General features: G+C 42.6%; 4 protein-coding genes across 7 annotated transcripts; 3 read left to right on the top strand and 1 right to left on the bottom strand.

Annotated features, from left to right (window-relative positions):
- Window positions 1-20: 20 nt before the first annotated feature.
- ccdc117 (coiled-coil domain containing 117) lies at window positions 21-3,655 on the bottom strand. 3 transcript variants are annotated; one of them, XM_086076021.1, is made up of 6 exons: window positions 3,550-3,655; window positions 2,973-3,092; window positions 2,824-2,874; window positions 2,495-2,749; window positions 1,540-1,680; window positions 21-1,464 (listed from the first exon to the last, which is right to left on the bottom strand). In XM_086076021.1, exons 2-6 carry the CDS (start codon window positions 3,065-3,067, stop codon window positions 1,233-1,235), a joined length of 774 nt encoding a protein of 257 aa, XP_085932147.1. In that variant the 5' UTR covers window positions 3,068-3,092; window positions 3,550-3,655; the 3' UTR covers window positions 21-1,232. The 3 variants fall into 3 exon arrangements, with proteins under 3 accessions (XP_085932147.1, XP_085932146.1, XP_085932145.1); XM_086076020.1 differs by having other exon boundaries at window positions 2,973-3,089; window positions 3,550-3,652; XM_086076019.1 differs by having other exon boundaries at window positions 2,973-3,651.
- Window positions 3,656-3,877: 222 nt separating this feature from the next.
- On the top strand, window positions 3,878-7,664 carry tcn2 (transcobalamin II). 2 transcript variants are annotated; one of them, XM_086076014.1, is made up of 10 exons: window positions 3,878-3,966; window positions 4,220-4,284; window positions 5,385-5,574; window positions 5,654-5,823; window positions 5,953-6,105; window positions 6,247-6,449; window positions 6,789-6,963; window positions 7,041-7,221; window positions 7,287-7,405; window positions 7,502-7,664. In XM_086076014.1, the coding sequence occupies exons 2-10, from the start codon at window positions 4,230-4,232 to the stop codon at window positions 7,561-7,563; spliced, it is 1,308 nt and encodes a 435-aa protein (XP_085932140.1). In that variant the 5' UTR covers window positions 3,878-3,966; window positions 4,220-4,229; the 3' UTR covers window positions 7,564-7,664. The 2 variants fall into 2 exon arrangements, with proteins under 2 accessions (XP_085932140.1, XP_085932141.1); XM_086076015.1 differs by lacking the exon at window positions 3,878-3,966 and adding an exon at window positions 4,015-4,068.
- Window positions 7,665-8,499: 835 nt separating this feature from the next.
- On the top strand, window positions 8,500-11,298 carry dguok (deoxyguanosine kinase). The gene is made up of 7 exons (XM_086076018.1): window positions 8,500-9,005; window positions 9,081-9,190; window positions 9,264-9,445; window positions 9,674-9,821; window positions 9,893-10,008; window positions 10,219-10,318; window positions 10,768-11,298. The coding sequence occupies exons 1-7, from the start codon at window positions 8,780-8,782 to the stop codon at window positions 10,792-10,794; spliced, it is 909 nt and encodes a 302-aa protein (XP_085932144.1). The 5' UTR covers window positions 8,500-8,779; the 3' UTR covers window positions 10,795-11,298.
- spaw (southpaw) lies at window positions 10,798-14,334 on the top strand. Its single transcript, XM_086076016.1, has 5 exons — window positions 10,798-10,927; window positions 11,325-11,403; window positions 11,521-11,916; window positions 13,141-13,934; window positions 14,020-14,334. Exons 3-5 carry the CDS (start codon window positions 11,682-11,684, stop codon window positions 14,170-14,172), a joined length of 1,182 nt encoding a protein of 393 aa, XP_085932142.1. The 5' UTR covers window positions 10,798-10,927; window positions 11,325-11,403; window positions 11,521-11,681; the 3' UTR covers window positions 14,173-14,334.
- Window positions 14,335-15,057: the final 723 nt, after the last annotated feature.

Here is a 15,057-nt window from a genome sequence, read left to right as displayed (position 1 = left end):
TGTATACTAATAGTACACTGTGGGGTGAAGCACAATTTTATTCGAAAACAAATACAAAGTGAACATCTCATTGGAATACTGCTGCAAGCATGCAGGAAAACACAAATCAAAGGAAAATGGCCAGGATTTTAATATTCTTCAAAAGCTCACATAGCATACTTGCTAAGCAATGTAGAAATACAGCAGATCCCAAAGATACGAACACTATAGCTTCCAAGAGGCTGTTCGAAAGCTCATCTGAATTGTTCGTAAATCGTTACATAAATTCAATCCATAATTGCAATTTGAGGCCATTAAAAGAAATGACTGTAGAACCGTACTGTAACTTGAGGGTAGTCACTGCCGGTTACAGGGATTTTTTTAAGGTGTAATTGCACATCCACTACAGTAGGTGGCAGTGGCACGGTCATTGACAGATTGAGCAAGGAGTATTACCATGGTTAAAATAAAATGACAAACTGATGATTAGTTTAGTTTGTCTTAAAAAAAAATGACGGTAAGGTGCATAGATCACTGATGAATGACGGACGAGCAAAATGTTGTATAATGCCCACCTCTGCGAAATGCGCGTTGTATTAGCATCTATGGACATCAGTCAGCGTTTGATCGTAAGTACCTGCTGTATCATCCTTCAATCACAACAAATACAACTTTTATACAAAGTCATGCATGTTCAAAAGGTACACTGAGGAATCTCGTTCCTATTTATGATGGCAAAAGGGTACAAAAAAAAATCAGGAGTGGCTGACTTGTGATGAACTAAAAACACCTCTTAATTGGTAAGATGACAATTCTTCCTCTTCCCTGACACAAGCTGTGTGAATGACGCTATGAAATACAAACAAGTCATAGCAGCTGCGTTTCTTTTTCAGTTTTTCACAAAATAAAAGCAATATTTCTACTATTTCCAAAAAGTACAATTTCCACTCTTGTAGGTGATTCCATTGAGTTACTCATATCTGAGGCGCAGTTCTCGTAACGAAACGTGTTTTTTGCGATGAGTTTTTTCCGAAATTCCTGTGTTTCCATAACCAGTTTGCTTTTGCACAACTTGCATTTTGTGCAAATCTGAGGGTAATGGAAACGCACCTGACAGTTGTAACTTGTCTGAGATTACATTCATTTAAGCACCAAAAGAGACCAAAGCAGTGGACGATTCCAACAATTCCAAAGTGACCAAGTTAGCCCCAAGTGTGACAAGTCCTGACATGTCAAAGCAGTCTTACGCCTTCTTACATTTCCATGTCCTCCTCTCCGCAGCTTTCTGCGACTGGAAAGTTACGGAGAGGGCCGTTCGTGTCGTCGGCAGGTGCGCTGTTGTGCGGGTTGGGCGAAGGGCACGGAGTGGGGGGCTGTCGCAAAACTGTCTGTTGTTTCCTCTGTTTCTGTATGGAGCCTTTTAGTCTGCGACAGAAGGGGTCTTCTGGGGGCCGCCACAACACCAGCTCCATGCACGAATGGCTCCTAAACAAACACGGGAGCACGAGTCAGTGAAAAATTCAAATTCATTCAACAATCTGAAAGCATCGGAGAACATACACCGATTGGGCTACTGTGTGTGGCAGAATGTCGCTGATGCCTCGCTGCAGGCCTTCCTTCAAACTGTCCGAGATGACCAGCACCGGCCTTCGTTGGGCTGGCTCCACATCGAGATCCTCGTCATCGTCCTCCAGCGTTATTCTAGGCAATGATAAATCAGTCTTTAGGCACATGGATGACGGCAGCACTGCCAACCAAACAGGAAGTAGCCTGGTGCCTTTTCCTGATGGTTTGGATATGAAGTAGGCCGCAGCTTGGCAATACATATTTATCACTTTTACAACAGAAATCCATGGTTTTGCTTTCACTGTAATAAGGAAATGTGAAGGAAGTGTGGCGATGCTAAATTTTATTTTAAGCGAACATTTTTTGTTAAATCATATATAACTACCATTTTCAACCAATCTGGTATATTCAAATTAGTGGCGATATCCATCTGTTGCTTTACCACATCACTGAATAACAAAAATCTAATTAATTATTTTCCCTCCCACCCCTCAAAATTGTAAGCACACCATCCCATTACAACCTTATAAAAAAAAGAAGAAAAAAAGATGATGCACCTTTGGTGACATCTTGTTTTTGTTTTGTTTTTTTGTCATGTCACAAGTTTGGAAAGTGGAAACTGCGGAATGAACAGCGATATTACAGCACCCAAATAGACAACACAGCAAAGGGCAAGCTAACTAGCACGAGTGCAAATTTTTGTCATTTCTAGACGCGTATCCTCTGATGTTATGACGCCACACTTAATTGAAACAGTAAGAACATTTCACACCCAAATAGTAGTCCTCTAACATTTTTGTATATTATAAATTGTAAACAGCAACAACCAAAATGAATTTTCATGCACCCAAGGCCCAATAATATTTGCGTGAGATTACGGCGAGTGAAGATCTTTGTATGGCTGTTTCCCTGCCATATTGCATACCTGCCATATTGCCATATTGCATACCTGTTTTCAATCTCCCGGAGTCTCCTCTGAGCTGCCTCAATCTCCATGCAGGAGTTCTCCGGCTCAGGTCGGGATGGGGAAGAGGAGGACAGCAGTGGAGTCACATTGTCAGGCGGCTGTGGTGGAGCATGGCTGGTTTGTTGGCTACTCAAAGGAGGGCAGTTGTTTGAAGGAGGCCAGTCGGGACTTCTGGGGATTTGTGAAATGTCCGGCTCAGTTTCCACTGTTAATCTTCTTCTTTTGGGAAGGCATCCTCTGAGAAATTTGGAAAAGTTATTGGGGGGAAAAACTATCAAGCGTTCACTGTTTGATAAACAAGGTTAACATACTCATCATCAACTCTCCTCCTGTGCTTCCTGAGGCATCTCGTCTCCCAACTGCTGTGATAGAGGACATATATTGCACAAATGATTACATTTTGGCAGCACACTAGTGGGAAATGTTTGCAAATAACTACATTTCCTGATGTAGTCCTTACCTGTTTGGCAGTCTTCCACTCTCTAGATGTTCAGATGTACTTGGAGTTCCGAGATCGAATTCAGGCAGGCTGGTGGGCCCCGAGAATGTGTACATGCTTGGTAGAAAAGCCAGCTGTCTGCTTGTGGCCGCCAAGTGTTGCATGATGGTCCAGTCGGCGAAATGATCATTTAAAAAACATTGTCGGTGAAACGTGGAAAGATAGCTACAACCAGATTTGGTCGGCGGAACTGTTTACTTTCACTTAAAGGTAATTTATGCAACTTGAGTGTTGGTAAACAAGTCAGCTATCTGTCCACAGACTCCACACAGGGCCAACTCTCTCGATATCACAATAGCACTGAGATATCTGTCCAGATATCTGCAGCTACACTTACAACACGACACGATTCATAGCATCGTCCAGCTAAATTGCAACTTTGTGGTGGATAAATCCTCATTTGATGAACGACCACGTTCAACCAACTGCCCTGCCCCTTTTCACAACGTTTTGTTTTCTTTTTTTGCTAGCTCGTGTCCGGTACGTTCACCAAATTAGATCACAAAATGAAACACTAAACATGCGCAGCCTTACTAACCTATTAAGTTGACCCACTTGCAGGCAGCGTCCAATGTTTGATCCACGCAGCGAGCAGTAAACTCATTGATAGTTGTAGCACAGCCGAACGCGCCGGAAGACTCGACAAGATTCTGGAAGACGCGCAAAGAACCATGGGAGTTGTAGTTGTCGACGAATCGGCATCGGTAAGAAAAAATGTCGTTCGTCAAAACGTTGACGCGTGAAAGTTGATCCCCTCTTACCGCTCTGACTTCAATACCAACACTGTGCATGAGACAATAAAGAACTTTGGTGAATCTGGCACATAATAGTTTCAATTTGTGTTGGTCCCAATTTCCGGGTGCTCGTCGCATACAGCAGGTCACGTGACACCGTGGAGCTCTTATCAACCCAGCTCACTAACTTGAGCCTCACTTTGGAAGGACACTCTCAGGAGGTAACACATGACTCGACATTGTTAAACGCTTACAAACGTTTGACAAAAATAACTTTGTGATCAACAAGCCAACACTCGCGTGACGTCACGAAGAGCTTGTTTGTATGTCAACTGGGTATTTAATACTGATGGTTGATTGATAGTTGAGCGCATACCGTTTTCTCATCCCACGGTGGATGAACACGTCTGGACGTTGTTATTTGTTCTAACCCTTGGGAAATGTGTGTTTACTGGTCGTTTTTTTTTTTTAAAGGAAATCCAGGATGCATTTAGTCTTTCTTTTTGGGCTGCTGGCTTTGGCCTCCAGTTTACCTTGTGGTAAGTGTTATGTACAATATCGTTCAAAAGTGATTTTTAGAAATGTTCTTTAAAATAATCCATTTTTAACCACATTAACAAATAATGACAATTCTGTTTTAAAGTTATCTCATTTGGAAAATAAAATGGTGCTTAGAATAAGACTAGCTGTTCTCGATACATTTTAGTTAAATCTAAACTTGTGTGTGTGAACAGTGGTAAAAAAACAAACAAACGTGACTCACTGTTCTGGGTTTAGATTGATTTTGCAATTCCCTGTCACCATAAGGCAATTGCAAAATTGTTTCCCGATCTTGCGCAACGACGGATTTTACATCTGAAAAATTTCATAGCACATCAACAAATGTGTATTTAAAAAAAGAAAAAAAGTCAAAACGTAGGATCTCATACTAGAACGCGTGTCCAAACTTTTGATTGCGTGAAATCAAATGTGCGCCTAATACATGTGCAGGAATTGAAGATACGCAGGAGATTTTTCGGGGACCAATTAAGTTAAATTGGACAACGTCTTGTGGCACACTCATGAGTATTGTTCTCCACTAACCAGCCACATGATCATTTTCCCAATCTAATAATTTTAATCCAGCAGCAGTGTCAAATATACTACCCTTTCAGAAAGATAATGATTTGATATTTTAAAAAAATTTAAAGAGCTTTTTGGTTTATTGTGGTTGTAATTTACACTAATGTGCAACTACTCTGCTGTTAAAATTCTGGTTACCCAATTAAGCTACAATGCAATCAGTATTGGACACAGCTTTCACTATGATGGCGTGAAGTTTGACTACACCTACATCACTGTCAATTAAAACCAAGCATTACCTTTTTGTAAAGGCAAAATTGTTGATGGAGCACTTTTGACTTTCATTACATTGTATAAGTTATCCGTTTTGTTTTCTCTTTCAAAAATTGAGAATATACTTGACGTTAACATTCTAGATTGCATAAGTCAAGTCCACGTGCCTTAGTTTCATCCTAATGTTACTGCTGAGGCAGCACCTTTTGACTGTGCCACACGTTGCGCCTTCATGTTGATGTCAGCAATCTGCAGCTTCTGAACTGCTTTTATGAACGCTGTGACATTTTGTGTTTTAACCCAGACAATTCTGGATCCAACCATGAGCTGCTGCTTTCACTAAATAAAGATCTTCTGCGCTCTGTGGGGGAACAGGAAGGACTTCCTAATCCCAGTGTCCACTTGGCATTACGGCTATCAGAGTTCCACAATCTCTTAAAAGAGGGGGAACACTTAAATAGACTGACAAATCATTTACACAATGACATTCAAAGGTAACTTGTCAGAATTGCCGCCTTGTGAGTTGACCACTGGATCTAAATGTCTTCCTAATCTTGCCATGTTGTTCTTTAGCGTCCTCTCCAGCAACCGGCCCGTGGTTGGCCGCTTGGCGTTGTACACTCTGGCTTTGAAGTCGTCTTGCTTTGACCTCAACACGGTCACCTTCACTGTAGGCGACACGAGTGAGACGCTGCTGACGCACCTCAAGAAACAGATGGAACAAGAGAAAGAATACATTACCTGTATGTTTACCACTGTGTGCATTTTTGTTTTACGAATGTTGTTAGATGGGCAAACGACGTTTAAACAATAACCCTTAATCATCGTTGCTGGGTAAAGAAATCACATCTTCTGTATTCTCCCTTCTGCAGTCAGCCAACGCCCTTTGACCAACTATTACCAGTACTCTTTGGGTGTGCTTGCGCTCTGCGTGAGCGGCATCAGGGTCAACAACCACGTTGTCAACAAACTCATCAAGGCGGTCGAACATGAGCACTTCACGCATGGAGACAGTGTGAGCATTGGTGGGTAAACGTCTTGCTGTCTCGTTATTCTACTTGTATAATTGTGAATCGGAAATATTTCAGTTAACTACAGACTGTCCATACGAAGTTAGTTTTCGTTCTGATGAATCCATCACTGCCCTTCGCACTTTTGTTTTCTAGATACATATGCCATGGCTGCAATGGCCCTCCAGTGCGTGAAGAATTCCGAGAATTCTTTTTGCAGTGTAAAGAAATCCAGTTGCAATAATCGCAACGCTGCCGAGCTTGACGCGGCCCTGACCAAGATCAAGCAGACGCTCTTGACTTCTCAAAGGACTGATGGTCACATTGGCAATGAGTTCAGCACTGGCCTTGCTGTACAAGTAAGAACCATTTTTACAATGGAATGGTTAGCGTCTCAGTTCTGAGGTTTCGTGAACTTTGCAAGTTCTCCTCATGCTTGCGTGGGTTTTCTTCGCTTTCGCAGAATAGTTTAACTACATGTAATCTGTCATTGACTGATGACTATGCCAAAATATTCCCTGCCTCTCGCCATAGTAACCTAGAATAGGTGCCGTTTGATTATTCTAATGAAAGCAAGTGCTAGAGAAAATGATCCAACCTCATGGAATGGCTTGTTTTCAACCTTCGGAGTTGATGCTGTCCTCGTTTTTAAGCGTCATCCAAAGCCCCCGATAAATCATCTTGAGTGTTGCGTTCAGGCTTTACTGGCAATGGGCAGCCCGGTCTCTGAGTGTGCCTCTTCAATGGAGGCCATGAGGAAAGATGCCAGAGGCAACAAATACCACAACCCCATGGCCATATCGCAGGTCCTGCCAGCTCTGCAGCAGAAATCGTACTTGACTGTTCAAAGCAAAAGCTGCATCAACGAAGACAGTATGTGCACCTGTGGTCTGGTGATTATTTGACCATGCAGACGCCAACAAAAAATCTAAATTGTTGTCTACCTACAGACACACTGGTTCTTGAGCCCACCGACCCTGTGGTCACTTTGCCCAGTAAGACCAATGTGGCTGTGCTGGTGGAAGTGGTGACATCAAGTGGGACGTCCACTGCGTATTCACTGGATGTGCCCAAGGGAAGCTCTCTTTTGGATGCCCTGGACCTCCTCAAGGGAAAAAACGTTGGCTTCACGTGAGTCGATTTTATTCTTTGAGGTTTTACAATATGTGTTCTTTAAATATAATGTTATGTTTCAGGTTTGAGAAGGAGTCGAGCCTGTGGGGTCCATTCTTAAGTGAGGTGAATGGAGAGCGGGCCAGACAGAGTGACCGAAGATACTGGCACCTCTCTTCTGATGGCACTGCTCTCACTGAAGGTGAAAACGCACGTGCTGTGCATGGTCACGCACAATATTAGACTTACAAAATGAAGCCTTTTCTTCATGTAATGCTGCATTGGTTCTTTGTTTCAGGTATCAGCGATTTCAAATTGAAAATGGATCAAAAGATCACCCTCAAAAACACAAGCTATTGATCAGTCACGAGTGGGCCAGTGGTGATCACTTTGGAAGCAGAGCAACTTTGATTTGTTCCTGTCCAATATGTGTAACTTGGAATAAATGTTTTATTGTTTCACTGTGTTGACTTAAAAATTGTTACAGAATAGATACAGCGGTGAACAGACAAGTTGATTTTAAAATGGAGATTTATATTTTGCAAATTTATAAAAGTATTTACAACAATACACTGAACATTTTCTAAGACCTGGGAAACTAGTGTTCATTGTTTTTGGGTCTCATGCAAGGCCCTATATAAATTCAGTTGTCTAAAACTGTTGGTAGTGGCCATTAGTCCACTTTAACCTTCAAACTATTTTTAACAGTAATCTTCCCAAAGGTGGGACTTTTTGGGCAGCAGAGTTCCAAAATTCAGTTATTTACATAATCAACAGTATACTGTTTAAATTAAATGGTACATTTTTGCTCTATCTTTGGCCAACTAAAACCTGACTCGATTTAATCATACATTTTGGCTAAAGTGGATTTAATTCTAGATTAAGTGGTTGATTTTTTTTTCCCCCGTTTTTTTTTCTTTCAGAAATTTCATGTAATCTTCGTTTCTGAAATATACATTGATTTTTGTGCAGGTGGCCGATGCTGGCAAAGGAGAATTAAATTTTAAGTTTTATTCCATTTTTATTATACATTTTTAGGTCTTAAAACCTGCAACGTAGAATTTGACAAAAAACAATTTGGAAGGGTTTTAGGACCCTCCGCACAACAAGTGATAATTATTGTTAGGCTAAAAACCAAAGTAAAGAAATTATAACTGCAGTAAGTTAAAAGCAAAAAAATAACTCCGTGGACAAATGTGGCCGTGAACATATAAATATCAGAGTAAAAATCAAACTTAATCTTAACTCTTGGAACAGGCTTTTTGCGACGTGGGTATTTATGTTTTGCGACAGTAAATGGCGGACGTAATATCAAGCTCTTCCGGGTTAATCTTTATCCTTTCGCTACCTCATCCCGAAGGATGTAGTACAGTAAGTTATTGTACTACATGTCATGTGGTTATTGCCAATAACCACATGACACGCAGTGGTACTTGCAAGTGCTACTACAGTAAATATTTCGTTTGGCTGTCATAGAGTCGATGGAGATAAACGATCTTGTGTTTAGCGTGAATGCCTCAAGCCCTCGATAACAACGCAGCAATTGGCATGAGTGATCTTATTGCCTCCTAGCATCATGGTTTTCCTGCACAGGTGCATGCTCCTAAACCGGTTTTACAAATCAAAACCGCAGTCAAGTGTTTTGCAGCGCTTGAGACATTGCGAGACCCGTGACAACTGCCTCCGAGGAATTACACAACCAAAACAAAACGGAGGTACCATGGCGAAAAGAATGCGCACAACAAGTGCAGCAGCTTCGACTCAAGATGCACTGAAGAGAGTTTCTATTGAGGGAAATATCGGTAAGATGCGTTTTCCAAAAAGTGTGTGAGCGACACCAACAGTTACAAGAGTTCTTATGCCTTTTGAAATATTAGCTGTTGGAAAGTCCACTTTTGCAAGACTCTTGACAGCAGCTTGTCCAGAGTGGGAGGTGGTTGCAGAACCTGTCAGCAAATGGCAGAACATTGGTAGTGGGACCTCAAAGGTGGGTCCTTCCTTCCTTTTTGAATTTTATTGTGCATCTCATTTGTGTGATCTCTGCTGCTTCTTCTTCACAGGAGAAGACGGTGAGCAACCTGCTGGAGATGATGTACAAAGATCCTCAGCGCTGGTCCTACACCTTTCAGACGTACTCGTGCATGAGCCGCTTCAAAACACAGCTGCGGCCCACGCCTGCTCGCCCGCCCACCTCTCAGGGAACCCCAGCGCGGGTTTATGAGCGTTCCATCTACAGCGACAGGTCAGTGAGATAGATGCTTGATGGCACCAGAGGTCTTCTGGTGCTCTGTCGAATAACCGGGTTGGCGTGAGCAGATGATGGTTTCATTCATGTAATCTATTCATAATATCAAAAGGATATGAGATACTTTTCACCTGACAGGAGAGAAATTGCGAGTGTCTGGCTAAGGTCTGCCATTTGGACTATTTACTTGACTTTTAAATATTGTCTCGTGCTTTTCCCTCCCAGATACATTTTTGCCCTGAACATGTATGAGCTGGGTTCTATCAACCCGACAGAGTGGTCAGTCTACCAGGATTGGCACTCGCTGCTCGTGGAACAGTTTGGACACCAGGTGGCGCTAGAAGGCATCATCTATCTCAAAGCACCTCCTGAGGTCTGCACAAGCGCTTGCCTTTAAAGGTATCAAGTTTGTGTGGAATCCCTGACAAACGATGTATTTGTCAGAAATGTATGGAGCGCCTGCAGCGGCGAGGGAGGCCGGAGGAGACGACTGTGCAGCTGGATTATCTCCGCAAATTGCATGAGCAGCATGAGAGATGGCTTGTGGAGAAAACAACTGTGTGAGTGAACTGGGAATGACTCACTCCTGCATACTTTTCTGCATGTGTTTCCTCATTTCCATTACAGTGGCAATAGTGGTTAGACTTGTTTAATAGCGTCATCTTGTGAAGGCAGAATTTCTATATGGGACATCATCGAATGTTACTGGTTTTTTGTCCTTTTTTTCCTTTTGGGTCAAAGTGTAACATGGCTCCACTATCTTCTCTCAGGATCCATTTTGAGTGGTTGAAAAAGATCCCCGTGCTGGAGCTGGATGCCAGTGTGGAGTTTCAGAGTGACTCAACAGCACAGACGAATTTAATCACGCAGGTGAGATGACTCCAAAGGGACACTTGACTCATTGAGCCTTTTTCAACAGTAAGATGATATTTTGTCTATAATGAATGTGGTAACTTCATTATTTTTCATGAACGCTTAATACCTTTTAAAAACGAATTTTTCCACTTGCTGTCGACTGAAGATGACATCACCTGTTGACGAAACGGGTAACGGCCAATCATGGTTCAACGACCAAGCAGGGTTCATCACGTCGTCATTATTAAATTTGTTTTTAAAGCTATTAATTGTACATAAAAAAACGAAGTTATCAAATCAATTCAGGACAAAACATTAACTTTTTACTGCTGAAAATGAGTTAAGCATCCCTTTAAGATTGTTGCTGCCATGCAAATGCTCGCCACAAGAGGGCCCTCTTTCACGTTGGAATCACGATTGTGTCTTGTTTTCAGCCATGAATGATGTTTCTCATCCTTTCTCAGGTGAAGGATTTCTTCTCTGCTTTATGAGGAGAGCATGATCAGCACGTGTGCGACACGAGTCCTGGCAGAGACTCAAGTTCAATGAAGTCATTAAATAGTCGACTAGAAGCCAAGATGCACTTAGTGTTGGACCACATGGAAAGAAGCACACTGTTTTTAGGTTAATGTTTTTTTTGGGGGGGGGGGCGACATTATATTCTGTTACAGTTACACGTTAATGAACAAGATCTGATCGAAGAGCTGCATCAAAATTATGCCTTTAGATAAAATAACGCTCATATTTTAATTTGCTGTTTGAGGTATTAATTCACCCTATTTCAATACATGAGAACAAAAAAAATATGCCGACTTTTTACACCACTATAAACTGCAAATTGTGAGTATTGTTATTTTTGTAAAGGCATATTTTGGCTCACTTTTCATCTGTCTGACAATAATCATCACTTGGTTGAACTTTGTTGCATTATTTTGTGTGTGCGTTTTCAATACATTCCTGAGTGTTTGTGTCTTAATAAACTTTTCTCTATTCCACTTTGGTGGTCTTGTCTTGCGTCTAGTTCAGATTGAGGTGTGAACGGCATTGTCGGTGTGACTTGTTAACTGATTCCTGCTTGTCCAGAGGATGAAGGCTTTGGAGTGAGTACAAAAGATCAGCGCAGTGTGACAAGATAATGACCTTGGCTAAATAGTCTTTTTTTTTGGGGGGGGGGGGGGGTCTGTTTGTGGTGGTCTCTGATGTGCTCTGGTGATCAGAGGGCCCATTGGGATTCCTGGAGTGGTCAGGGGTCATCAAAGGGCAGCTGTCTGCTATAAAGGGGCCAGTCTGCAGTTGTGGCTGCACATCACTTCAACCTGAGGCCAGCTGCGGGAAGGAAGGAAGGAAGGAAGAAGACCTTAACCTCTCGCTTCTGCAAATGGCTTTCTACATGCTTCTCTTCTGCTCTTTTGGCCTGGTCTCGTCCACGCGGAGGCCCGAGGACCACGCAGGCCGGGAGAGCGGCGTCGCCCCGAGGAACGTTTCCCCGCACCCTCGCGGCAGCTTCCCTCCATACATGATGCAGCTGTATCGCCACTTCAGGGCGGCGGGCGATACTGGCGACGGTCGGCCCGCTCGAGAGTCGGACTCCGTTGTCAGTCTCATGGCAAACGGTGAGTCAACGGAATGCTTTTCTGTTTGCTCCTCGTTTCTCCAGCGGATCTCCCGCCGCGGTTATCTATCATCTGACCCTCCCCTTTTTACAGCCCAGCAAGTGTCAAAATGCTGATTCCACTTGAAAGGCCTTGTCCGTTTTACGTGCGAGGGACGGTGTGTATATTAGCCCTCAGACGGCCTTGCACGGGGGTCAATACACATCCTGTCCTGTTCAGCCTCCCACCTCCGTGTTTTGACATTTGTCCAAGGGTCTGCTTTGTGCAGTCACCATCATAACCAGCTGAAGGTCCACGTACTGTACTAGTACGCGCTTTGTCTTCACTCGTAAGTCAATTCAGCCACTACATGGTACCATTGAGGAAAAACTGTACACTAGTTTACATCTGCATGCTACCTAGCAGTACTAATAAGCAGGGTTGTAATAGTTTTGGTTAGTGTTTTATTCAGTTAGTTTTGAATTGTTTTTAGAGCAGGTTTGTTAGTTTTGATCAGTTTTGACTTTTGAAAATGATTTGTTCTAGTTTTGTTTTATTATTTTTAGTGTTAGGTTTTGTTTTTCTTTTTTAATATATGGAGTATTTGTCAAGTACAAATAAAAGAAAAGAAAGAGAAAAACGTTTTTCTTTACACACACGCACACACATTAAAAATTACCTTCAAAAGCGTAATGTAAATGTGGTCAACAGCATGCTTGAAATGCTTTCTTCGAAAGAAATGTTCTCAACTTAGTTGGGTTGAAAAAGATGGTCTTCAATTCAAAGTTGGACTTGTTTGCAGTGAAATTAATATTCAAAGACTGAGAGCGAGATGCTGTCGCTGGACGGCTCAGCGTGTAGCGCCGCTGATTTAGGATAAACGGTACAGCGGATCCGGTCGGGGTAAACGTTTATTGAGTTACACTGACTGAGAGACAAAACAGACGTGTATGAGAAGAGTTACTTGTCTACTCCTATAGTGTGGATTTAACTCTGCTTAGTGAGTTAAAAATGTACTCTCTAAATAAACTCTGAAAAAGTGTTCAAATCAACTCTGTAGGAGTCAATTCAGCATTGGACATTGACATTAAGATCATGGAAATATATCAAGGATATCAAATAAATGCTCAAAATCATTCAGTTTGAGCATTTATTCACAGTGCTCTAGTTTTTTTTCATAATTCAGAGCACGAGCAGGATATCAAGCAAATATTCCATTCACATCTTGACTTCTTTTTTTCCCAGGTTGCCATCAGGCGGGCGACAGATGGGCCGTGACTTTTGACATGTCGTCCATTTCGACCAGCGACAAAGTCCACTTAGCAGAGCTCCGCATCCGACTGCCGGGCCGATCGGCACACAAGCGAACCGTCGTGGATTTGTATCACTCCCGAAACTGTGAGCATGATGAGGGTTCGCCGTGTCAGGATGAGCGCCTCCTCCTGGGCAGCGTCAGCGCGCCCGCCAGCAAGTCTTCATGGAAGGTTTTTAACGTCAGCGCTCTTTTGAGGTACTGGCTCTACCAATCGGACAGATTGTCGAGCCAGGAGGGCTCGGCAGAACCCGAACCCGACCTTGGGAGCGGTTCTGGGGATTTTGGGGAGATACCAATCAAGGCTCTCATCAAGAATCCAGGAAGGCAAAGTCGTCCGATCACTGCTCGGGCAATGATGGTGATCTTCTTGAAACATGACCTCCCTCAGGAGGGTCACTCGGCCTACAGCCTCATACACACTGTGGAGAACTCCAAGTACGTCACCATGGAGCGAGGCAGCGGCGAAAGTCAAAGCCGGCGCCGCAAACGGAACAGGATGGAGAGGGTGATGGCGGCGGCCGGGCCTGGGCTCGGGCCCACCGCGGCGCCCGACGGCGCGCAGCGGCCACTTTGTCGCAAAGTGGACATGTGGGTGGACTTCGACCACATCGGCTGGGACGAGTGGATCGTGCACCCCAAACGCTTCAACGCTTATCGCTGCGAGGGCGAGTGTCCCACGCCGCTGGACGAATCCTTCAAGCCCACCAACCATGCGTACATGCAAGTAAGAAGATTGAACTGCGTGCAGGTTCAACATCGCCAAGCAGGAGTGCCGACTCATGTTTGGTCTCATTTTGTTGTTGTTACAGAGTCTTTTGAAGTACCACCACCCCGAGAGGGTGAGCTGCCCGTCCTGTGTACCGACGCGCCTCGGACCCTTGTCCATGTTGTACTATGAGAACGACGACCTGACCCTGCGCCATCACGAGGACATGATCGTCGAAGAGTGCGGCTGTCACTGAGTGCTCAACCAACGTCGTCCCTGGCAACGAGGGATGGGAAAAACATCATCGTTCATACAATACTTGATTATGACTTTAATATGTGAACGTTTATCTATTTATGCTCTATATTGTATATTCTGTACAGAAAATATCCCAAATATATTAAAACTTTATTTTTTACATCAGTGTTGTGCTTGATATTTTTTGAAACAATTGAGCAATGGCATGATGATACTTTACGGTGGCTATGTCAATATTTTTTCAACAACATACAAAATGATTAACAATTCGAACAACTGTCATCAGGAATGCTGATTATTAAATGTATTTATGTGTGCAGATCACTACAAATGGGTTGTGGCCTGTGAGATGAATTTGAAATAGGATTGGATAAAGAAACATTAATAAAGTTTAAATTACAGCAGCAGTTGTAATGTGAAAGCAGATTAGATTGACATGGCAACACAAAGCTGAAATCTGATTGGATAATCAATTCAACAACCACATTAATAACAGGAAGCAGAGCAGCCAAGAGAAATACTACAAAATGAACAAAAGAGAATAAATTAATACAATTCCATGCATGGTACAAGTTCAGGTAGAATCAAGACATATCAGGAAATATATATCTATATATATATAGAGAGAGAAATAGAAAATAGGAAATATCTGATATTAAAGTTAAAGTACCATTAAGAGCCTTAATGGGTCACCACTGAAATCTAATATGAACAGGATAAATACCGTAAATGGATAGGCTATATTAGATGACCAGCAATGTATAAATTAATCATACAATGCATTTGAGACCAAGGAGTAGTCTACTAGACAAAAAAAAAAATGTCATTACACATATTTCATCAATATCATTATTTGTTTTAGCTATATGACTGGGGAAAAAAT

This window comes from Leptonotus elevatus, chromosome 5 (genome assembly GCF_054856555.1).
Source record: "Leptonotus elevatus isolate MCC_2025b chromosome 5, RoL_Lele_1.0, whole genome shotgun sequence".
Classification (NCBI taxonomy): Eukaryota; Metazoa; Chordata; class Actinopteri; order Syngnathiformes; family Syngnathidae; genus Leptonotus; species Leptonotus elevatus.
This window is presented reverse-complemented; position numbering and strand designations above follow the sequence as displayed.